The 24,663-nt window shown below is 37.2% G+C and overlaps 1 protein-coding gene across 4 annotated transcripts; it reads right to left on the bottom strand.

Moving 5' to 3' along the window:
* Positions 1 to 1,314: 1,314 nt before the first annotated feature.
* Positions 1,315 to 20,987, bottom strand: RANGAP1 (Ran GTPase activating protein 1). Of its 4 annotated transcripts, none has more exons than XM_058190112.1 (16): positions 20,835 to 20,987; positions 17,975 to 18,130; positions 16,558 to 16,685; positions 15,748 to 15,807; positions 14,356 to 14,535; positions 13,781 to 13,915; positions 11,994 to 12,152; positions 11,375 to 11,488; positions 10,027 to 10,126; positions 8,428 to 8,512; positions 7,186 to 7,345; positions 5,941 to 6,060; positions 5,322 to 5,424; positions 4,721 to 4,809; positions 3,926 to 4,047; positions 1,315 to 2,123 (listed from the first exon to the last, which is right to left on the bottom strand). In XM_058190112.1, exons 2-16 carry the CDS (start codon positions 18,084 to 18,086, stop codon positions 2,054 to 2,056), a joined length of 1,737 nt encoding a protein of 578 aa, XP_058046095.1. In that variant the 5' UTR covers positions 18,087 to 18,130; positions 20,835 to 20,987; the 3' UTR covers positions 1,315 to 2,053. The 4 variants fall into 4 exon arrangements, with proteins under 4 accessions (XP_058046095.1, XP_058046096.1, XP_058046097.1 ...); XM_058190113.1 differs by having other exon boundaries at positions 20,765 to 20,921; XM_058190114.1 differs by lacking the exon at positions 20,835 to 20,987 and adding an exon at positions 20,611 to 20,749.
* Positions 20,988 to 24,663: the final 3,676 nt, after the last annotated feature.

Below are 24,663 nucleotides of genomic sequence, written 5' to 3'. Positions count from 1 at the left end.
GTTTCCCCATTGACTTTAACAGAATAACATGAGATGGAAGGGACCTTGGAGATCGTTGGAAGTTAGTAACAACTTCTATAGTTACTTCTATTCATGAATAACTTTTTTAAGATGGGAGAGGGAAAGAAGCTGTCATATTTCTTGAATAAAGTTTACCAATTGTAGCAATCAGTGACTAGTTTAACTTTTCCATCAAAAGTTAAGCTTATTGTAGGTAGGTAACAATAGGAAAAAGGCCACTGCTTTTTTCTTTTTAATCTATTAGTCTAGCCTTAATCTCTGGAATTATCCTGGTAGACTCCCATTTAGGTACTCAGAATCTCACTTAGCTTTTTCAAGGTTGACTATAGTTGACTAGCTACTGCCATCTAGGTGGGGGGAAAAATATAAACACCAACTGGAAAACAACCATTTCCTCTAATGGGAAAAATTACAAGTGTAAAAAAGAAAAATAGAACTTTTGGAAAAGTTAGCATTTGAAGTATATACATTAGTGAACACCATTTATGGAAGTACAATACCTTACTTCCAAAGACTCTTATTCAGATAACCTAGTCAGAATAGGACAATATGCAAGTTTTCAAAAAATGACCGGTAGCAGCTGACTAATTTTATTGTTTTCATGGAAATTTGGTTAGAGATTTGTCTTCTAATTTTAATAAGCAAATAAACACTCATTAATCAAGGACAATTTGCAATATGTTCTTCTCTAGTTAGGCTTTGAAACAGCTCATAAAAGAGAAGAACACAAGTGGGAAAATACTATGATTTTGAAATATAAAAAGGAAATTAAATGGAGGATAATAGGAGCTTATAGGTACAAGAAATCCTTGACTTACTACCACAATTTAGGCCTCAAATTTAGGTTGCTAAGTGAGAAATTTGTTAAGTGAGTTTCACCCCATTTCTTGTCACATTTGTTAAGTGAATCACTGCACTTTTTAAATTACTAACACAGTTGTTAAGAGAACCTGGTATCCCCATTGACTGCTTGTCAGAAGTTTGCAAAAGGTGATCATGTGACCCCAGGACACTGCAACCGTCATAAATGAGAGTCAGTTGTCAAGCATCCGAATGTAAATCACATGACCATGGAAATGCTGTAATGGTCGTAACTCTGAAAAATGTTCATAAGTCACTTGCCATTGTAACTTCTAACGGTCATTAAATGAACCGATGTAAGTCGAGGACTACATGTATTAACTAGCACAGCAGAAAAGTAGACCTTTTGATAAAATCTCTCTTCTTCATCTTCACCATTTTTTCCCATTTGAAAAGGACCAGGAAGAAAAAGTGGGAGAAATAAAACCCAAGTCCAGTCAAAACTGATTACATTTATTCTGAACTACTATTTTAATTAGACAGATTTATATTTGTAAGGCAGTTATCACTAACAGTCATTTGCAGACCACCAGTAATTGTCTTATTAGTGAAAATGTGAATGAGTAATGGTGAAGGATTCCACATAAATATTCTTGGTCAAAAAAATATACTACATTGCCACAGAATAGCCTGAAACTAAAACAGCAAGAAATAATAATAATAATAGTAATATTGTTTTATGTCTTGTGATGGCCTATATCTGGAGGAAAACAACCACCCCACTAGGCTCATAGCATAATGCACTTGCAAGGAAGCTTCAGACCTTTGCTGTTACCTCCGAAGAATAATCCAAGAAACATATCTGGAGATCTTGGGTAAATTCTTAACCTTGAGAACAATGAATGAGAAAAAGAAGTCCCAGTTTAAAAAAACATAATCTGAGACAAAACTAACAGAGAAAAACAAAAACAAAAATCTCAAAGAAAGGGAAAAAAGATTCCTGGGAAGGCAGAATTCATTTTGAAAACAGACAGTTTAAAAACAACAAACAGCAACATAAAAAGTACATGGCAAAGTTCCTTCAAGGTTGTAATAGTAGAAATGCAGCCAGACATTGTATGCCTCAGTGACCAAGTAAGCACATTTTCCCTTGAAGGTTCTGACGCCTTTGCTCTCCATCTCAATATGTTCTGATAGTCTTTGGGTGAGAGAGAGTATCATGGCCTTTGTGTTACAACTGGTGGAGGGTCTGTAGTAGCAAGTGTCGAGCAAAAGAGCAGGGATCCAAAGCACGGTTAGGCCTATGGAGATAAAATGGAAATGATGAGGGAATAAACTTTTTCTGCAAAATTTCTTTAACTGCATTGAGTCAACAGATACTTAAAGAGGGAGTACAAACTGCCATTCTGCCCAAGAAGAATTCTGAAACTTTTCATAGACAATTATCAAATATTTTAAAGAAATATTGAACATTTATATAACATCAAGGGAAACAGTGCTGCTGTGGATAGGAAAATTTCTGAGAATTTAAAATGTTGACATGAAGCACAATATCAAATTTGTGCAGCAAAAGTTAGATTTATAGTGAAAGAAAATCTCTCCAAAGGAGGAAATTCTCTCCATGATTTCAGCAACCTACATTCACTAACACAAAAGCCATGGATAAGCAAGGCAATACACCATGTAAGTTATTTAAAAAAGTAGTAAGCCATTTAGCCTTCCACAACTTTTTGTGTGTGATCTCGGCACCAGCTCCAGTATGAAATGCATTCAGATTTCATGTAGTATGTATTATACAAGCAGAGAGTAATAATACTATTTGATTAATTTCACACTAGAAATAATCTACATTATAGATTATTAAGGAAAATAAAATTTTCAATATTTTTTTCTGCATCAACCAAGAAACCCTCCATAATATTTCATATTATTTCACTGGAAGATTTTTCACTTTTTCTAACTGCTTTTGAATTGAAAGGAAAAACTAGGATCATAGAATATATATTCAGCACATAGTGGAAAAAAGAAACATACATAGTCCTTAACTTAAAGTGAATTATGACTGTCATGTCATTAAAATTCAGTTGCTTGGCAACTAGCATGTACTGATGACAGTTGCAATGTACCAGGATCATGTGATCACCTTTTGCAACCTTCTGACAAGCAGTGTTAATGGAGAAGCCAGGTTCACTTAACAATCATCTTACTAACTTTTTACAACGGTGATTCACTTAACAGCAATGGCAAGATAAGTCATAAAATGGGGCAAAAATCACTTAACAACTGTTTTGCTTAGCAATAGACATTTTGGGCTCAATTGTGGTCATAGGTTGAGGCCTATCTAACTATCTATCTAACTATCTGTTAACTTCTTAATGTAAAAATGCTATCTCCAGTTTTATTTATTTATTATAGTTAAGGCCAAAGATTGAGATTTACAAATTAGAGTATTAAATTGGCCTATAACTGTAATAAAGATTTGATTTGATTAGTATCTTAAATATAGAAGTATGTTAATTTTAAGCAGAACAGTTACTACAGTAAATTACCCCCAAATTGAACAAATTAGCTATTTCTGTAGTCTGATTGTACAAGCTTATAATTTTGTAGATTTCCTTCCATTTAAAGGATCTTCCCAGTAAAACATCAAGCAATATTTACTTCTAAAATCCAGAACTGTTTTTATTTATATATTTTCTATACTGCTTAATTCTAAGCAGTATAGAAAATATATAAATAAATAAGTACACTATTAAGGGAATATAGTAATAAACATTAATATCACAATAAACCAATAGCATCATTTTAAAAAACAGCACTAAATAGAGCAGACTCTAAATGAGAAAAGTGTTCTTGCAGATATAGCTCCCGAGTCTGATCCTAACATAAAGAATTTAACAAGTCTCAACATTTAGACAAATGTTGGGAGCAAGTGCAGCTCCTCTAAAAGCACAATTCTTTGACAGTGTCAATATTGCCCATTACCTTTTCTCAACAATAGGTTCAGGAACACTAATTCCCATGAATTGGTAGGAAAATATTAGATTCTCTCTCCCCCCCTCCCATGTATTGTTAATCTTTCCACTGAGATCACAATACTCACTTTGTGACAAAGGCCAAGAGAATTGGGACAAGGGACTTGGGAAAATAATCCTGCTGGACCATGTGGTTCAGTGTCATTAGAGGGCCATAAAGGCTCGGAACAGCCCTGATCTTCTCTTCACTCTGAAAGGTAAAAGAAAAAAAGGAAGATTAAAAGGAAAGTTACTATATCTAGAGAGGCCAGCAACATTTGCACAGTATTGTCCTCACCACCTCCCATAACTACACACAATTCATTTTGTTCCATTCTGCAAACATTCCAGCAAACTTCAGCAACCTTTCTAAATTCAGACCCTAAATTGGAATAGCTCCCTATTCATTTTTTGCCTCCCAAAAAAGTATGGTGTGATGCCATCATGTTGATTCCATTCTCATAAAGATTGATAGAATTTTGCATTAAATTATTGCTTGAATTGCCAAGACTTGATCTTTACCTTTCCAAATATAAATATAGATAGACCTCAACATACAACTATTTGTTCAATGATCATTCAAAGTTATAAGGGCACTGAAAAAAAAAGTGACATAAGATCCTTCCTTATACTTATGAGGGTTGACTCATCCCCAGTGTCACATGAGCAAACTTTGGATACTTTTCAACTGGCATGTATTTACAAATGGTTGCAGGAAGTTGGACCAGAAGACTTCCAAGGTCCCTTCCAACTCTATCATTCTGTAATTTATTACATGTGCCATCATACCTGGTATGAGATCTACACCTACTGTGCTTTTTGAAATAGAAAATATACAATCAAACCTCACAGCTATCAAAAATCATCTGTCTCTGTCTCCTTACCTTTAGCAATCCCATGTGAATCAAAAGACTTGTTATGAAAGCATCAGAATTGAAGTTGGCTGATGAAAAAGCTTCTCTCATCAAAGCATCTAAAAAGATCCAACTGTATTAGAAACATGGAAACCTCAATCCTTAGGGAAATATCATTTGATTTTGGTCTACTGCCTATGTCCTATAGTCTAAGGAAAGACAACACGTTTAGCATCACAGTCCTAGCTAACAATTTCAAATATTTAAAAATAAACCCAAAGGAAAAAATAATGAGCTGCAACTCCCATTACTATGCACATTATTTCAGGATCCAAGAGCATGAATTAAGTTCCTATAGTGAAAGGCAGAAAATTTTTATAGAAATAAGCAAAACTAATTTTAAATTGACCTCTTTTGTAAAATAGTAACATAAAAGGAACATTCAAAAAACTAGCATCTGGCCCAATCTCCATATCTTTGATCTCCTAAACTACAGGAGACTATAGCTGAAATTGTCAAAAAAAGAGAGGTTATTAAGAATCTGATGGCAACTTTATCTAATAGGTTTTTATACACATGGATCTGCTTATATCATCATTGTACTGATTAAGGCCTTTTAAAAAAGACATACCTGTTATTTCACACACTGCTGTTTTTACTGAGGTCTCATCTTTGAAGACAGAAGAGATTTTAAGGAAAACAGTAACAACTTTTTCTATGTCAGATGTGTCTGTCTAGAAGAAATATCAAAATTAAAGGTGCTACAATAGTTTGGCACTAGAAAGAGAACAGGTGGCCTGTGCAATTACATAACCTCATAAAAACTGTTTTGCAATAAATCTAGGCTATTATTGTGATTACAGTACTTTGATTTGATTCTAAAGCAGTGTTTAAGTAGGCAGAGAGCTGTAAATAGAACATTGAACATTTCATAGAACAATTGCATCTTTTTCCAAATTCCCAGGGCATGCCTTGATGACCTTTCTGGAGTCAGATCTAAAGTGCTGCATAGCCCTACCAATTCTTATTTCTCCCAAAAAATAAAAAAATAACTAATTTAGATAGCTTGCAAAAGTGCTATGTGATATTGGGCTTAATACACATTAGAATTCTAATATTTGGTAAGTTTCCAAGTAAAGCAATGTATAAAGTAGAAGAGAGGAGACACCAGTCAACAAGAACAGAGCTACTGAGCAACTAGCCATGGTACCTAGAAAAGCATGTTTTGTAAAATATTAGCAGTGGTTTACCTGCTGAACTATCAAAGTCGAACACTTGGGGTCAAGTCGCAACAATTTTTCTGGCGATGGAAAAGCTAGAAAGGTGCCAACATCAATAGGAGGAGGAGGAGAGGATAATGGTGTAGAATCCTGGAAGAAATTCTGAAAATTAATCTTTTGCCAGAAAATACTGAAAAAGTAGAAGCTGTGTAGCAGATGAGAAATTAGGGAACAGGTAATGCAGTAATGTGGATTCATTTTGGCAGTAATATAGCTTGTTCCAAGTTTATTGGAAGATAAATATCCTTTAAGATCTTGTCACCATTCCAAGATGATAGAGTTTTAAACTTGTGGTCTGATTTTATACTGATATTGTCATCTCTTTTATTCCTGCTAGCATAATAATATATTACATGAGAAATATACCCATAATCTTTCTCTCATTCACTCATAGGACTAGTTTTATTTAACAATAACGTTGTACAGCAAAGGATATAAAAAGCTTCCTCTTTTCTCTACTTTATTACAGAAAGGTTGTTAAGCTAATTACTTTCCTTCAGATTTTTATATAATTATCCTTCCTTTTCTTTTTGTTTTTATTCTGTTGAATTGTCAGTTGCTATTTTTTCTCTTTTTGTCACCCATCTCTAAATTTTGTTTGCTTTGTCTGTGCTCCTAAAACAGTAATAGTTTATTTGTATTACTTAAAATATGCATGTTTAAAACAAAACAGCCAGCTTAGCCTGGATATGAATTTAGGAATACACTCCAGGAACATCTGCAGAAATCCAGTCTATATGGCTACATTTACTATGAAATTTAAATGTACATCATATTAATTTTACATACGTATAAAACACTGTAGCCAAGTGTCTTAACAGGAAAAAGCATGAAATATAATCAAGTAAATAAATTATTTGTAAATGTTATTTTTGGCTACAGTATTTTGGAAACATAATAATTTGAAAGTGTACATTTTAGTATGTTAAGTTTCAAGGGGAAAAGCAGCAAAGCAAAATTAAACGGGAGTAGGTATATGCATTTGTTTTCATTAGGCAGATACGCATAATTCCTTAAGGATAATTATTTGAAAAAGCCAGCAACTATAAAACTGATAAATTTGGCAGCAATGTATTACTTTAGTATGTTAAATAAATAATTTTATACGAGCAAAAATGACAACATTGAATAAATAGCTTTCCAACTGATACCACCAGGCACATCAACAGCAGCAGTTGTTCTTCTTTAAAAGAGGAAAGGTGTGCTTATACCTACATGTTCCTCTAAGATTTTTTTAGGTGTAAGGGGTTCTTGTTCTCCCTGTCCCCTCTCCTGCACCTGAAGTGGCTCTTCTTCCTCTTCTTCCTCTTCCTCTTCCTCCTCTTCTTCCTCTTCCTCCTCCTCCTCCTCTTCATCATCTTCTCCATCATCCTCACTAAACAAATACAAAAATATAATTATACATACTATTGGGAGACAAATGCAGATATTTATTTCTAGTCAGCTTGTATTCCTCATTATAACATTGAAAAGGCCAACAAATAAAGAAATAGATATCCAAAAGACAGTAAGTAACCATATTGTCCACAAGGTCCCTTCCATATTCATAACATGATATTAAATCTAACCCAACTCCTCCTAGTATGGGTAAAGGAAATACTAAGTCTGAGCTGCAAAAATCTAGCTGATCACTAGCTAGAAGCAATGAATTTGAATTTTCTGCATTTGTTGCCACCTAATCCTCCAGATTTTTGCAACACAAAATCTAGTAGCCCTAGTTCATAAATGACAATAATTTACAGAAATAAATGGAAGAATCCAAGACAATAAACACAACTTGTCAAATTGATATTTTTTGAAAAAAATCTTTGAAAAAGAGACAAGATTCTGATTGTTCCAACTCAATAATTTGGGAGAGGGGGGGAAAGGTGGAATACAATAGTTTGTTTTTTTAAATCTTCCCAATCTCAAATTTTCTTACTGCAAATTGGAAAGAATTGTGGCAGCAGCTGGAACAAAATGGTTTCCAACAGCCCTGGAGTGTAGCTCAGCTGCTTGCACCCTGAAGGCTGGAGAAAAAGCAGAACAAACAATTACAACAACACGTGTATGTGTATTTCTCCACTTCTGCCAAGCCGCAGTACAAATTAATCTTAAACCATATTACACAACAGCTGCATAGTACTTTCACTTTTGCTATTGAGGCTTTGCTGAAAGGCTCTTAAATAAGCCTTGCAGCCATGAATATCCATTATATTATATCATTGTATCATGATTATCCATTATATCATTTCACAGACTGTGTATATAATACACATATTTAAGAACCAAACATCCAGGGCAAATAAAAATACTATTTTCTGGGTCAATAAGGGTCCTGCAGTGAAATTTATCAAATTAACAAAAGTGTTAGTGCACACTGAAGTTAACTGTTGCTGAATAAGTGTCTATTTCACACATTAAAAATCATTTAGAAATTGAAATAGCCAATTATTGGAGGCCCCGTTAGTATCTTACCTCAGGGAGCCTAGGATCTCTCCCATATTGAAGCCTTCAAGGATATCCTGGATCTGTTCACAGCCTTCTTCTCCAAAACAATTGCCTATGACAAGGATAAAAACATATACAAAGAGAAGTATATATATTTTAAAGGATAGTTTGAAAAACTCTATGTTTCTATATGGAGAACTGGATAAAACCACAAGCTTTAGTACCCTGTTTCCCACAAAATAAAACATCCCTGATAATAAGCCCAATTGGGCTTTTGAGCGCATGACAAGAAGACCAAGCGCTTATTTCAGGGTTCAAAAAAATATAAGACAGGGTCTTATTTTTGGGGAAACACGGTTTCATAGCTGAATGAAAAATGCTATACTGCAATTAAAGTGTCACTTTTGGAAGGCAATTTTCTTTTTTGCTTCTTAACTGCCACATATTTTAGCTGGGGAAGTTGGGAGGGGGTTGTTGTTGGAGCGGTAGAAAGTTAGTCATAACAACATCCCGTATTCAAAGAAATCCTGCGTCTGATGGAGACTGCCTGAAGACTGTATCCAATTGATTGTGAAGAGTTGATTGGACAATGTGATGAAGTTGTGGGTGTGGGGCAGGGCTGTGAACTGTCAACTGGGTGTGGAAAACCTGGAAGCTTTCAGATTCGGGTTTTCCCCAGCTGTGCCAACATGACATCTCTAATAAATTGGAACTTTGAGGAACCTCAAGCCTCAGAGCTTTATTTCGTTGGGGGTGTTCCTTGGAACCCTGACATAAAGTTGATCACTGTAAAGACTTTGAAATCAATTGACTCAGATAGGATGGACAATCTCTGGCCTACTCATCCTTGTGCATCACATCTTTTTGTATCTCAAGTCCATGCTGTCAAGATGGCATATGTTCTGTTTCCTGCCAATATTCAGATTAAAAACAAAATGATGTGAAAGTTTTCTGGTGTGTTTAACATACCTACAAAAGTTTTTAAAACTCAAGGCCTCTGACCCTTAACACTCATAGGAATCTATTCATTGTGATTTTTGGCTGCAGAAAAGTAACTTATTCTGAGTTATGCTTCGGTTTGCACAAACACTGTAAGTGCCCACAAAACATAGGTATCAAAATAAAGCTGTTTCCAGCCTCTGAGAAAAAGTCAGTAAATCTACCTAGGAATAAGATTTGCATAATCTTAAAAACTACAGTGAATCCTCTGGTCCATTATTATTAAGATTGCAGATTTGGGAAAACTACCATGTTTCCCCAAAAATAAGACCCTGTCTTATATTTTTTTTTGAACCCTGAAATAAGTTCTTGGCCTTATTGCCATGCGCTCAAAAGCCCAATTGGGCTTATTATCAGGGGATGTTTTATTTTGGGGGAAACAGGGTTGAAGACCAGGCATCCACTGGCAATTGGTAAAAGGAAGATAGGGAAGATATCACGAACTGAAAATCTGTGGAAAGCTAATTGAAAGGGAATGAACTTGAGAAAGAGAAGAGAATTTAGATAGAAATATAGATTTATAAATATAGATTTAGGTATACATTGGCTTGACATAGCAACAGTTTGGTTGAGGATTTTAGCTACTAAAAAAAGCATTATCAACCATAGCACAATCACATACAGTACCATTGAGCTCTAATTTCTCCAGCTCTGACTTGTCCTCAATAGCCTCAACAACTATAAGTCCAGCATCTAACTTGATCTCACAGAAGGATAAGTTGAGTTCCTAAAAAGCAGAAAGTAAAGTTTCATAAGAATACTTGGGTTAGGAAGAATGCAAGAAATATTTTTAAGTGGGCTCATGGCATCTATAATTCATATCATCCAGAGTCCTGAAAAACAATTCAGAAACAACAGGGACAGCGACAAGATGCTTGGATTACAAATAATCATTTCTGAAGACTTCTTTGGTTGATTGACTGCTTGGGTTGATTTCATTTTTGATTCACTGCTTTTTAAGTTCATGGATGAATAAATTATGTTCCTGGATGATATGTGACATATAAAATGTGGCTGCAGAGAAGCCCATTCTTCTCACTAGCTTTCAGGAAATGTATTTTTTTCCTGGTTTTCTTATGACAGAAAATTAAACAATCTGTGGTTTACCATAATCCTTACTGTGAGTTGCCAAGGCTCTGATATATGCATGTAAATACGCTACCTTGACCTGGCAAATTATTCAACTTTAGGATTTAAGAAGTTACCCATTCATATTTTAGAATATCATGTTGGCCTTCATTCCAATTTAATATAAATAGAAACAAAATTTACATTTATCTTAAACCAAATATACACGATTTTCTAACTATCATGTAGCTTGAAATGTTCTTGGTATTTTTAACTTGACTTCCAACTCATGACTGTATCTTTAGCTGTAAGATGGATGTAACATAATTTTAGGATTTAAAAACCAAAATTTTAGGACTTTGGACCAGTGTTCTCCAAGTAGTTTCTTAAAGTACAAAAATGCATATATTTCATATTTATATGATCTCTAATACCAAAACTTTTACTTACAGAAGCAGAAGTTATGTTCTGGTCCTGCCCTAGCCAAACAAATCTAGGACATTAACTGGCTTCACTGAGATAGTCTGGGCTACAGCTTCAGAGAAGGATTACTCTTTTTCTTCACTGCCTGCCGGACACAACTAAAGATCCTCAATAAGCATTTTTTTTTCTTTTTAAGAACCCCATTGGGGCAACTGAATGGAGCTGAGTGTTTACTGGCTGGATGCCCTTCCTGTCACCAATGCAGAAATTTTGCTGCAGATATAGTATCATTGTGCCCAGAGGGAGAAATATCTGCCTCTGCCTAGGATTGAACTCACAGCCTCCTGATTGTGAGGTGAGAGCTCCATCTCTAGGCCACTGCACCACTCACCCAATAAGCATATTCATGTCAGACATAATTTACTTTGTCTCATTGCATACATAGCAATATACAAAATAAGATTCAAGTATGGTTGGCCAATACCTTTAGTTTATGAAGGCCTTCACTAACAGCTTCAGCAATAGCAATAGCACCTTTCGAACGCACAAGGCAATCCCCAAAGTTGATTGTTTCCACTTGACGGAGTTTCTTGAGGGTCTGAATAAAACAACGAAAAAAATGCAGATTTAATTCAACCCTGACAGAAGTGCTTCCTTTTAAAAATGTAAGAGAGCTGTAGTGAATCAGACCTGTTGCATCCAGCATTTCAGAGGAGCTCATAAACAATTCCCAAGTGCAAGTGCTTACCCATCTGGGTTCTGTCAGAAATTTAGAGGCACACTGCTACTATAGATAAAATGATACCCTTACTCTTCATGATTTTCTCTAATCCCATTTTGAATTCTTCCCAGGGGTGGTCAATTTTGTATTTTACATTAGCAAATTCAATAGTTTCCCAACTTCTCCCTCCACAATTGCTATCTCACATGCATTAACATATAAGCAAACTTAATGTACACTGGCAAAAATCCAGATTGTTTTCTCTAAACAATTAATCCATTTTACTTCACAACTGCTGTTCTAGATTTGAATCCAAATCACTATTAATGTGGAAATCAGTATTAATATAAAATGTATAACAAAATTATTGAAAAGTGCTTACTTCTGCCATAGCCACAGCTCCCTTCTCAGTAAAAGTGTTATCATTCAAATTAATCACTCTCAGCAAGGGATTGACAGCAAAGGCCTCAGCTAAGGCTGTAATTCCTGGATGATTGATCCCATTCTGTGGCATATGAACTTCTTCCACAGTACCAATAACCTGAGGATCAAGATAGCACAAAAGGCCATTGTTCAAACATAGATAAAATCATTTTTCCTAATAAAAATATATCTCTATACTCTATTTAAACTCTTCATACATAATAAGGCAAATATTATTTATTCTAATCTAAAATAGCAGAGAGTAGAAGCTATTTCAAGCCCTAGAGTTTGCTTCTAGAGATTCACGAATTAGACTACAATGCATGTTGATTTTTAATAAAATTATTTTCAAAAACATTAAGTACATCATTTAGCTTCTTTTTCTCATGTACCTTGTATAACATTACTTACACCAAAAATGATAGGTAGATACCTTTGTATGTTCAGCCTACTTCTTGAATACACTAAGATTTATCAATTGAGGATCCTATTTACCAAAAGTGATTTAAAAAGTTTCAAGGACCCTTTTGTTGTAAAGTTCAATTTGCCAATCTATTTCAAAAGTCCACGTGCCCATAAAATAAGAATCTAAAACAGTCTAAAGACCATATACCCCAACAAAAGGTATTAAGACAACATTTACTAGGGTCACTTTTATCTTTCTATTACATTCCTGCATAATTGCTTGAATACAAATATTAGTGGGTTACAATGGCAATTGGGATCAGAATTTCTGTCCCTAAGCCAGTGATGGTTAACCTTTTCAGCACCGAATGCTGAAATTGGAGTGCGCACACGCTGGAGCGCCAGAGCCTAGAAGAGAACAGCTGGTGGGCACACAAGCACACAGTGGCCAACTGCTCTTCCGGGTTCCATCATGCACATCTACGCCGGACAGCTGGTCTTCTAGTAGTGAAGACCAGCTGGCCGGTACGCATGTGCACAACAGAACCCGGAAGAGGAGCTGGCGACTGCATGCATGCCCACAAAGAGGGCTCTACATGCCACCTCTGGCACACATGCCATAGGTTTGCCATCATGGCCCTACGCAATGATGTTGTAAAGTGTGACATCACATGACTACATTGCTTAACTACAGCAATTTGGACAGTCACAGTTGCCATCATAACCTGAGAACTATGCAGGTAATTAAATGAGGACCTCACATGATCACAACTTTGAATTTCCTGCCATCTTTCCCAATGACTTTGCTTATGAGAAGCTGGCAGGAAACAAAAAAATTGAAATCAGGTGACTATGGAGATGCTGCAATGGCCAGAACATTAAGATTGATCATACATACCATTTGTTAAATGCTGTCATATCTTTGAATAGTTGCTGAACAAATGATTGGAACCGAAGGACTATCGGTAAGTTTAAATATGACATAGAACAATGGGTTTCTATTCAAGTAGGGCAGCTGGGCCAAACTTGTTGCACCAAAATAATCAATCTATACTGCAATGATGGCACTTTTTTATTAATATAATGTCCCAATTTGTTGAATCCTCCAAATACATTCAGGAAGTGGCTGTTTCCCCAGAGAAATTGACCACCACTACAAAAGTCATCAGCAGCACCAATAGCCATCAGCTAGTAAGAACATAACGTACAACAAATCAGAGTTGGATAATAAAAATATTCATGTTTTTTAGAACACATCTGACCAAGGCTCAGATTTTCCCTTCTTATTTGCCAATTATACATAACTGTTTAATGGGATACGACTTTAATTCTTATACTCACTGTGAATGCCTCAGCAAGAGCAGTTGCACCATCATTTTCCAGGCGGTTCCTGCCAGCCATAAATACTTTCAGAGCCAACGGCTTGCCTTGAGCAGTTGATTTCCTGTGACATTCTTTCAGAGCTCCTGCTAAGATCTTAAGAAAAAACAAAGTTGACACTGCTAAGGTGTCAATTCACCATGCCTACAGGGAACAAATTATTTAAACTGCAGTTTTATATACATGATATATACATGACACTCTGCTAGTAACATTGTGCATTAGTAACATTCCCAATGGTAATAAAAAAGAGTAATTTTGGTCATGAAATTGGCATGAATGCATGTACTCAGATTTTTCTGCGGGATACAGGGTGACAGATTCTTTATCTCTTAACTAGAGTTCCTTCTAGAACATTCTAGGACAGGCCAAGAATAAAGCAGTATATTTTTCACTGACTTCTCCATCAATTTGGGAGGCTTTGTAAGACAACAATCGATAGCAATACATCATGTGTGTAGAAACAAATCACAAGGGAAGCAGGAAGTCAAACATTCTACTTTCCACTTCATAAAGATCCAGGAAATGATTTTTACCTTGCCACCACCAATACCCATACCACAGTTGTTTAGCTTGAGTTCTTGCAGAGTAAAACAGGTAGGGCTCTTCAGCAATGCCTCAAATCCACGAACTCCATCTGGTCCAAAGGCATTATCACTCAGATCCAGCTCTACAAGTTGGCAGCCAGCAGAAATGAGGGCTTCTCCAAGAGAAATCTGACAAATGATAAAAGGTAGAACAAAATTCTCCTTTTACAGAAGAGAAATGTTTGTTCAAAGCTGATACTATTTTTTTTTTTTTGCTTTGTGATATATTGTTTCAAGTTATGAAAAGTGGAACATACTATGTTCAGTATCCTAAACTTTTCAAACAAGGCTATACCTAAACTCATATATAGTATGTGATAAAAAGAAAAAAAACTGATAGGAAATTATCTTAGGTATCTTTATGCAGGAATAAGCTCCAAATGAACTTTCCTTTGAGTAAGCATTTCTAAAAATAGATTGGATTTGAACAGAGTTCAATTATTAGCAGCTAAGCTGAAGGCTCCTTCTCACTCACAAAAATTTAAAAAATATGGAATAACAAATCACATCTTACTATAATGCTGTATGTAAATTCAGCCTTTCTCTCACACACATCCATGAGAAATTCAGTTTTAATTTAAAAACATATATTCATTTATTTCCTTAACCTGCTTAGAGAAAGAAGGCAATTCATTCAGTCTACAACAGGGGTGTCAAACTCAAGGCCCAGGGGCCAGATCCGGCCCACAGGGTACTTAGATCTGGCCGCCAGGGCCACCCTGGAAATAAAGGCAAAGGACTGGTTCGTGGTGCCTCTGCAACGAAAACAGGGCTGGCAAAGGGTTGCAGGAAGCCGTTGCAGGTGAAAACGGAGCTCGAGAGCCCATTTTTGCTGGCAGAGCACTTGGGCCACCACAGATGCCCCCAACACGAGTGACGTTGAACTGGCCATGCCCCCCCAACCCCCCCCAGTCAAACACAACCCTAATATGGCCCTCAATGAAATCAAGTTTGACACTCCTGATCTACAACGTTTCAGAAATATTTGACCCATGACATTGCCTTGAACTAAATTAGACTTTTATTTGTTTACCTTAGCATGACCTACTCTGATTAGCAGCAGTGTCAACCAATGATCTTCTTTGCTTTTCTACTGAGAAATGTCTTAACTGGAATAACAATAAAGAACTGAACCTGAGACTTTTTCAGATTCTTACATATACTATATTACTGATTTGTCATTAGTCTCCAAATGTTCTTTTGGTTGGTCCTTGCTTCCAAACCTCTGTTAAAAATTAGCATATTGCTGTCATTTTGATCACTAACCTCAGATGATACTCCCATATTGTAGCATTAAAAAATCCCATGCTAATAATATTAATAGTTACATATTTCACGTACCAAAGCAGAGGGAATCTCAGATCTCAGTCTCCCGGTGAACATATCACTCCAATGACACCTCTGGAATAATATATATATTATAAATATGGTACAAATCATAGAAGATACATAATAAACTTTATTTCTCTGTGATGTCCTTGGTTAACAATATGCATAATTGCAAAAATGACTATATGTGAAAACTGAGAGCTGGCGTAATAACCAAGTTCCAAAGAGTGCATAAATTTATTTATCCTGTTTGCTCAAACATGGAATACTAGTTTATTTTAACAAGAGTCAAAGCTAGTCACAATTTCAGAGAAGGATTGAACGCCAACTCTCCAAAACATAAAACTTCTACCACATAAAGTGGCAGGTATGAGATATGACCGAGTATGCAAGGTTGAGTTAATGTTATTCAGAATGTGAAAATAATTAAGACCTTATAAAAGGTTTCTTATGCTTGTCATCCAAAATATTCTTCAAACACCAGGGCCTCTGGTGGCTCAGCAGACTAAGTCTGTCTGTTATTAACACAGCTGCTTGCAATTACTGCAAGTTCAAGTCCCACCAGGCCCAAGGTTGACTCAGCCTTCCATCCTTTATAAGGTAGGTAAAATGAGGACCCAGATTGTTGGGGGCAATAAAAGTTGACTTTGTATATAATATACAAATGGATGAAGACTATTGCTTAACACAGTGTAAGCCGCCTTGAGTCTTCGAAGAAGGGCGGGATATAAATTCAAATTTTAAAAAAAACATGTCAAAGTTATAATAAATTTAAGGTACAATTTCATTATTATACAGAATAATCAGACATCAAAATCTCACCTTGAGCTGAGATTTCTTCTCCAGTGCCTTGGCAATGACTTTTGCTGCTTCAACTCCCACAGTATTTCCTTCCAAACGCAGGGCTTCTAGCCCATCAAACTCCTCAATCTCTTTGATCACATCTTCAGCTGCAGAGATAGGCAGAATATTTCTGAACTCTAACCCAAACTGCATCTATCCTCATTATAATTCCACTTCAAGTCCTATTGTCTCTCCACCAATCGTGCTTTCCTTCCTTTTTATTTAAAATTTTGCACTCTTTACCAAGATGGCTTAAAGCAAATAACAGATTCCTGATTGCTGGTTCACATGTTATTCAGTTATCCACCATCAGATCTATAATCATTCTCTAAAAGTCATTAAGAGAATGATCCCCAACGTCCAAGCTGTGGCCCACTACTGGGCAGTGGCCTATTTCAAACCGAGTCACATAAGAGGTGGGCTGGCATGCACACATGCACAGCTCAACTCATCCAAGCAGCAAGCCAGCACATATGTGCTCGCAAGGTCCAGTTCTCCTCTCCCCCCTCCCAGCCAGGCCTAGCCACAAAGTTTGGAGACTGATTTAGTCTATTTGGGGGTATTATAGGACAGAATAGAATACAATTTTTATTGGCCAAGTGTGATTGGACATACAAGGAATTTATCTTGGTGCATATGCTCTCAGTGTACATAAAAGAAAAGATACATTATAATATATGCTTTTATTTTATGTACAGTATTTTTCGGACTATAAGACACTCTGAAGTATAAGACATACCTAGCTTTTGGGGAGGAAAACAAGGGAAAAAATCTGCCTCCCAGCAATTTACCTCCTTCCAGCAAAAAGTCAGCTTCAGCACAGCCTGATTTAGCACAAGCAGCTGATTGGTGGTTGGATCAGCCTCCTGGAATACCGCCTATAATCTGTTCCAGGCTGCAGGGATCACCACTGCCCGTCGCCACCTATCGCTGCTGCCGCCTATCGCTGCCTCTGCACGCCCCATTTTTGGCCTCCGTGCTGTTTTTGGCTTATTTCAGGCAGCAGGGATCGCTGCCGCTGCCTGGAATGTGCCAAAAATGAGACAGGCGGCGATGGTGATAGGTGGCAGCAGCAATGGGTGGTGGCGGCGATCCCTGCAGCCAGGAACAATTGATAGGCTGTATTCTGGGAGGCCGATCCAACCACCAACCAACTGCTTGTGCTAAATCAGGCTGTGCTGAAGCTGACCAGGCTGCTTGTTGCAGGAGGTAAATTGCTGGGAGGCAGAGGCCAAAGGATGGGGGCCAGTTGGTGGGCGGCCTTCAGCAACGTTCGCTGTATAAGATGCACAGACATTTCCATCCACTTTTTTTGGGGGGGGGGTGTCTTATACACCAAAAAGTACATCTACTCAATGAAACACTCATAATAAACAGCAACAGCATATCCTCTTACCATCTTCTGCAGTATTGAGTTTCAGGCTTTTGCCTTTAAAGCTCAGCTGCCCACCGCCCACTTGGGTTTTAGCAAGTGATTCTGCAAGCTTAGTTATATCTTCTGATGCCATTTTTTAACTGTGCCAACTGTTGCCAATATCAGATGGGAAAGATGCTGGAAAAGAAGAAACAAATAACTAAGTGTGTGAGAGATAAAAATTAGCCTCTTTCACTCCTCCTCTTCTTTTGGTATAGAATAACAGGGGAAGCTAAAGATAGTTATTATATTGGTTCTATGGCTTCATAGTTATTGATTTTTTTGCTACCTTAGAAAAAGAAAGTGAAGAAAAGAGCAACTGTTCATGTAGTAATCTATAAAACTGTCAAGTATAGTAGACTATTAATTTCTAATTACCTTGCATAATAAGCCACTGAAGTAAACTGACAGCTTGCTGTGAAGACAGCAATGTTTGATCTGTTCAGACAAAACATCCAGGCCATTTCACCCAAATATTACTCGGCTTATCACAACTTGCTACTTAGCATCATTTTACAGCAAATGCTACCACCCTGCTTCTGCTATTTTATGCATAAGTTAGCTTTGGTATTAACACATTTCAAGCAGGGATGGATAATGCAGGGCAGAGGATGCATTACGGCAGTGATGGCTAACCTTTTTGCCATCACGTGCCAAAAGCTGGGGGAGCGCAGGGGGGTTGCGCGCGCCTGCCCACACCCATAATTCTATGCGTCCCACCCCCACCCCCGCACATGCGCCCATGACCCCCCACGCTCCCCCTGCTTTTGGCACACAATGGCACACAGTGGGCGCAGTAGGCCCGTTTTTCACCCTCCCCTGGCTCCAGAGGCTTTCTAGGAGCCTAGGGAGGGCAAAAACGGCCTTCCCCACTTCCCCGGAGGCCAGAAACAGCCCGTTTGCTGACTTTCTGTAGGACCGGAAGGCCTGAAAATCAGCTAGCCAGCACGCACATGCGCACCAGAGCAGAGCTTGCGTGCCCACTGATATGGCTGTGCGTGCCACCTGTGGCATGCATGCCATAGGTTCGCTATCACGGCACTAGGGCAAGGAAGGTTTTGAAAAGATTAGTTGAATAGCCAAATTCACCATCCAGAGAAGCCCAGATCCACCTTTATTAAAAAAGTAAATTCTGCTTTCATTCCATAAAAATTGTTTCTTATTTCTAGTTTCTATCCATCCTATTTTATATGCAAACCTGAGCAAGAATAAGTTCATGAGAATGAAAAGTAAATTTAACTGTCAATAGATTTCCTATCAGCCTTTTTTTTTCAATAAAAAAAGCATTTCCCAGCCATATACTCTAATTCCCAACTGTTCTGTTCCAGCCACAGATGAACCTCCAAAGAAACTGAACAAATAGCACTGACAGAACTTACATTATAACCATTTGTTTAATGACCGTTTGAAGTTACGGCACTGAAAAAGTGATTTATGAGCGTTTTTCACACCTATGACCGTTACAGCATCCCCATGGTTACATGATTAAAATTTAGATGTTTGGCAACTGACTCATATGTATGATGGTTGCTGTGTCTCCAGGTCACATGATCCCCCTTTGTGACCTTTTGACAAGCACAATCAATGGGGAAGCCAGATTCACTTAACACTGTGTTAGTAACTTAACAACTACAGTGATTCACTTAACGATGGCAATAAAGTTGTAAAATGGGGCAAAACTCCCTTAAGAAATATCTCACTTAGCAACAGAAATTTTGGGCTCAATTGAGGTCATTAAGTCTAAGACTACCTGTATTTTATAACATTACCTTATTTGCCATAAATATAAAAGAGTGGGTGAATAGTAACAAAGGAACAAACAACAGACATTTATTTATTAGATTTTTATCCCTTTATTACTTTATAAGTAACTTAATGCAGCAAACATACCTAATACTCCTTTCTGTTCTTATTTACTCCACAACTAAACAGTTATACTACTAAGGACCTTAATTTTCCTGTTACTTTGGGGGGAAAAATAGAAGTTATTTTCTATTTCTATATTTTCCTTACTAATGTCGTCTGTATCTTCTGACCAACACAAATTTTTTGGATTGTAGCACCCTGGCAGTATTAATCTGTATTTTAGAAAGCCTTCTTTTTTTGATGTTTTGCCATCATCTCCTCTCCACTTCTGGAACAAAATATTTTTTTAGAGGTCAGCTCAAGAATATCAACTTTTTTATTAGAAAAAAATCCAAAAGGGCTAGAGAAACCTTGGTTGCTCTATCCTTATCATTCTTCACTATGACAGAACTCTTTATTGCCTTTCGTACCGGTACACGTTATAATTTTGCTTAAACCAGCTCAATTTCCACCCCCGCTCATCCTTCTATAAGCAAAATCCAACAACGTAAACACAATAGCCACGGAGACCGAAACCCTCCTCCTTAAAGCCCCGGTTCAGACGTGAGCTCAGAGTTTACATAACCCAACCTAATCTGGCCTCGCTCGTGAAGAGCAACGAGGGCATGACGTCACACAGGGGAGAGAACAAGCAGGTTTTGGCAAGAAAACATCGGTACGAAGGAGGTTTTGACCGGCGTCACGTCCAATTGCCCGAGAATGTTTTTCGTTCGCAACCCCGTCACCTGCGACATTTCTATACGTGTACATACCCCTAACACGTGCAGCCCAGGAAGCAAGACAGAAGCGCCTTCTTCCTCTCACACAATACGGCTCCTTCCGTGTCCCCGCAGGCGTAGTCAGAACCGCTGAGGAGGAGGAGGAGGAGCGAACCCACCCTCAACTTACCAACCACCCTCAACTTACCAACGACCCTCGAATAAATCAGGCTAATCAACTGTCCGCCCTTCGGCGGCGAGCAGCCGCGTCCGCCTACCTGGCGCGTCGGTTCTTGCTGTCACGTTGAAGCCACTCCGGCCACCGCAGCCACCCAAGATGATGATGGCGTTGAGGGAGGCGGAGGATTTGAAAGCCGGCAGTTTCGTTTCCCGAGTTGTGATTCGCTCCGTGGCCGATTGCGTTTGCTCGGGGCGGCTTACTTCGCCTCTTTACGCTCCTCCTTCCTTGCAAGGGCTCTGAGGTAATTGTAGCGAAAGGGCGGTGACGATGAAAAGAGGTCATAATTTTATGCTGCACAGTGCAGCTCGCCCACTGGCTCGGCAGCGCAGAGTATCCTGGGAGTTGTAGTTAATTTTTTTTTTTACATTAAGATGTATTGGGGAAATGTTGGTATTTTTCTTTCATGGAGCGGTTTGTTGCTAGAAGCAGCGAGATAAATGTTGTAGAAAAACGTTGGATTAGCAAAGTAGTTTTTGTCAAAAAAAAAAAGTTATCTCTTCTCTGGCATATTCCATCTGTGTAATATGTAGAAATGTTACAGCCTGATTTCTATGTCTGCAAATTGATCATATTCTTAATGTTTATATGCAATGGTTAAAAATATTCGATGAATTTTGAAACGTGTTGTGAGAAAGTAAGTTTATTGGACATCCGTTGAAATTTCCTGAAGTGAATACTTTAAATTCTGGATTATGTTTAATGGAATGTGAAAAAATAAGAACAGTTTAGGATTGAAGTAAAGCATTTGTGTCAGTTAATAGAATAGTTAAAGAATGGTTGAGCAGTAGGCAAGGAAAAAGGGAATGTGCAATGGAAAAATGATGCTCTTGGCTGTGAACCAAAATTATTTGCAGCAAAGGTTTGAATAATACGGTGAGGAATATGATTGTGAAAAACTTTACTGAAGAATAAAGTAGTTTTATGTTTGACAGGGAAAAAATAGAGTGATGAATAATGCAAGCTATACATAAATGGTGTGAAACTAGAAGAAGTAAAATGAATTTGCTTATTTTGATGCACAGAATTAGAAAGCAATGGATAGAAGATGGTCTATTTCAAGGAATGAAACCGAAATGTCTATGTATAAGATTGTTTTGCCCATTTGTTTATGAGAGTTGGGTATGACAGGAGAAATGAAGTTGAATACAATAGTTTTCTTTTCCCAAGTCATGGCTTCTTGTGCTCTGTTCTTTTACTCTTTTACTCTTACTCACTTAGGAAGGGAACTGGTTAATTTGTTGGTCAGTCACTGCAATAAATATCTATCTATCTATCTAGAACGCAATACCAAAATGTTATTTTAAAAGTATTATAGAGTTAACAACAAATAGGTAATGAATAAATATAGATTGAATATAAAAGTGTGTGGCCAGTAAAAAAAAAAGTACAGGAAGGTGTTTTGTTCAGAGAGAATAAAGATTATACTAGAAACAAATATGGAGGAAGAGTGAATAGACTGAGAAGAGCAAGAAACTTGGCAAGGTATGATAAAAGCTGGCCAATCCCAATTGGGCTTCCAAGTAAGGAGAATCAGAGCTGGTCAATATTGTAATGAGTAACCACTAGTAAATACCAGAGCTGTAGTTTCTATTGAAAAGGTTTAGAAAAAAAAAGCACAGATTGAAGCATGTGAGGATGTAAACATTTCATACATATGTCAGGAAAGATGCAAAGATAGCTTCATGAATTCAACCAGGAACTGTATATAGTTTCAAGCCATTGTAAAATGTCATTTTATGCCTGTCATCCCTTGCTCATTATTCTGCATTTTCTGCCTAAAAATCCTACCCAAATGCTCAAAATGCATATGGAGGTGCATCTATTACAATTGTTCTGGAAGACAACTATATAGAGAGGAGTTTGCAAAACAAAATTTTGAGTGTATTCATATTATTTGCCAAGCATCCTTGAACATATATCTTGTTTTGTTGCATTATAGATATCCAAGTGCCGTGTCATTGTATACACTATATGTATATATGTATACAATATATGAACTGATAGGGGTATGATGGTTCAACAGTTAAAGATGCTGAGCTTGTCAGCTGAAAAACTGGCAGCCCAGGTTGGAAACCCCAGCACTGCACAACAGGGTAAGCTTCCAATACTTTGCCCCATCAGCTCCTGCCAACCTAGAAGTTTTAAAGCATGCAAATGCAAGTAGATAAATAGGTACCACTTTGGTGGTAAGGTTGCAGTATTCTGTGCACCTCAGCATTTAGTTATGCTGGTCACAAGGCCATGGCAGTGTCTTCAGACAATGCTGGCTCCCTCAGCTAAGAAATGAAGATGAGCACCATCCTCTACATCAGATACAACTGGATAGGAGAAATTTACCTTTATATGAGTTGCAGAAATCCAAATAAATATTAGACAACTATTAAGACTTTTCCGTATCTCTTTTCCATCTTCTCATTTTCATTATATCAGCCAGTCTACATATTCACCTTGGAATACCCCACTGAACTTTTATTCAGAGAAGAAATATATTTCATTTACAGACTGAAATTGCTTTCAGATCTTTCATGTAGAACAGGAGTCACCAATCTCGGTCTGCAGCCCAGTGCTTGATAGCGGTCGTGCAGGTGGTGTGTGAGTAAGTGAAGCTAAATTTGTGCAAGCGGTGAGTATGTGTGAAACTCTCCCTCTTCATCACTGCTGGTCTGCATAGCTGGAAGGGTTATGGACTACTGATATAGAATATATCACACTTCCTCAAGATACATGTCATGTTGTGTTTCATTCTTTTGTTTTTCTCTTATGTTACTATTTTAAAAATAGAAATACATTTTAAAAAAGAAAATATATCAAAAAATCATTTGGCTCAATTTATAAATATATTAAATATTGAGCATACAGAATAATACTGATCAATCTTTGCATTAGACTGATAAAGAGCTAGATTGTAAACAAGATGCAAACACATACTGTGACTAAAATAATCCATAGTCATTATTTCAGTGAAGAGTACTAGTATTTGTTGTCCCTGTAAGGATGAAGCCATTATTCCTGATAAAATGCTAAATCCCAACTTTTACCCCCAATCATTTAAGAGTACATTTACATCTCTAAATCATATTGATTTTTGCCACAAACCTATATGTAACAATTCGGGAAATAGGGGAACAACCCTAGATTTTATCTGGAAATGTCTCCTCACCCATTTTACATTTCAAAATTGTGAAGATTTCATCTAGCTCTCTAAAAATATTCTCTGTCCAGTTAAGGATAAGAAAACCTTTTGTGAATTAGTTTCATCTTAATAACATAAAAATATAAATTGTATTATTTAAAATTCTTATCCATACATTTCTTAATTGAAAAAGAAATCGGATGCTGTTGTATATGGACAGAATTGGAACAGCTTACCTTCAGAAGTTGTGGATATTCCATCACTGCAGGCTTTTTAGAAGAGACTGGATATGTGTCTCCTGCTTGAGGAGGGTTGGACTAGAAGACTTTCCTTCCAGCTGTTATTCTGTTAATTATTAAATCCTACCCTGTTTCCCGTAAAATAAGAAATCCCCTGATAATAAGCCCAATCAGGCTTTTGAATGCATGCACTAAAATAAACTACCCCCCCCCATGAAAATAAGCCCTCCCCGAAAATATTTAACGGCATGCGCAGCTGGTCCCCGCCATTTCCTCTGGTTAAGGTTAGGGAGACAGAGCTGGAAATCAGGTAAGATGTAAGAGAAGCCCTGTCTTGTTCCATGTCCCCCGAAATAATAAGACATCCCCGAAAATAAGGCCAAGCACTTATTTTGGGGTTCAAAAAAATATAAGACAGGGTCTTATTTTCGGAGAAACACGGTATCATATAGTAGCCGTATTTTAGCTTAGATAAATTTAGTGGGTTCTCCTCC

The sequence above is a fragment of the Ahaetulla prasina genome, chromosome 7, assembly GCF_028640845.1.
Source record: "Ahaetulla prasina isolate Xishuangbanna chromosome 7, ASM2864084v1, whole genome shotgun sequence".
NCBI lineage: Eukaryota > Metazoa > Chordata > Lepidosauria > Squamata > Colubridae > Ahaetulla > Ahaetulla prasina.
This window is presented reverse-complemented; position numbering and strand designations above follow the sequence as displayed.

What these genes read in the sequence shown, in the direction of transcription:
- RANGAP1 (XM_058190112.1), bottom strand. Translation starts at nt 18,086, where the DNA reads ATGGCATCAGAAGATATAACTAAGCTTGCAGAATCACTTGCTAAAACC. An exon ending in AGAAGAAATCTCAGCTCAAG is followed by an intron (nt 15,808 to 16,557) that starts GTGAGATTTTGA and finishes ATATTATTCCAG; the next exon opens with AGGTGTCATTGGAGTGATAT. An exon ending in GGAGAAATTAGAGCTCAATG is followed by an intron (nt 8,513 to 10,026) that starts GTACTGTATGTG and finishes TCCTTGTCATAG; the next exon opens with GCAATTGTTTTGGAGAAGAA.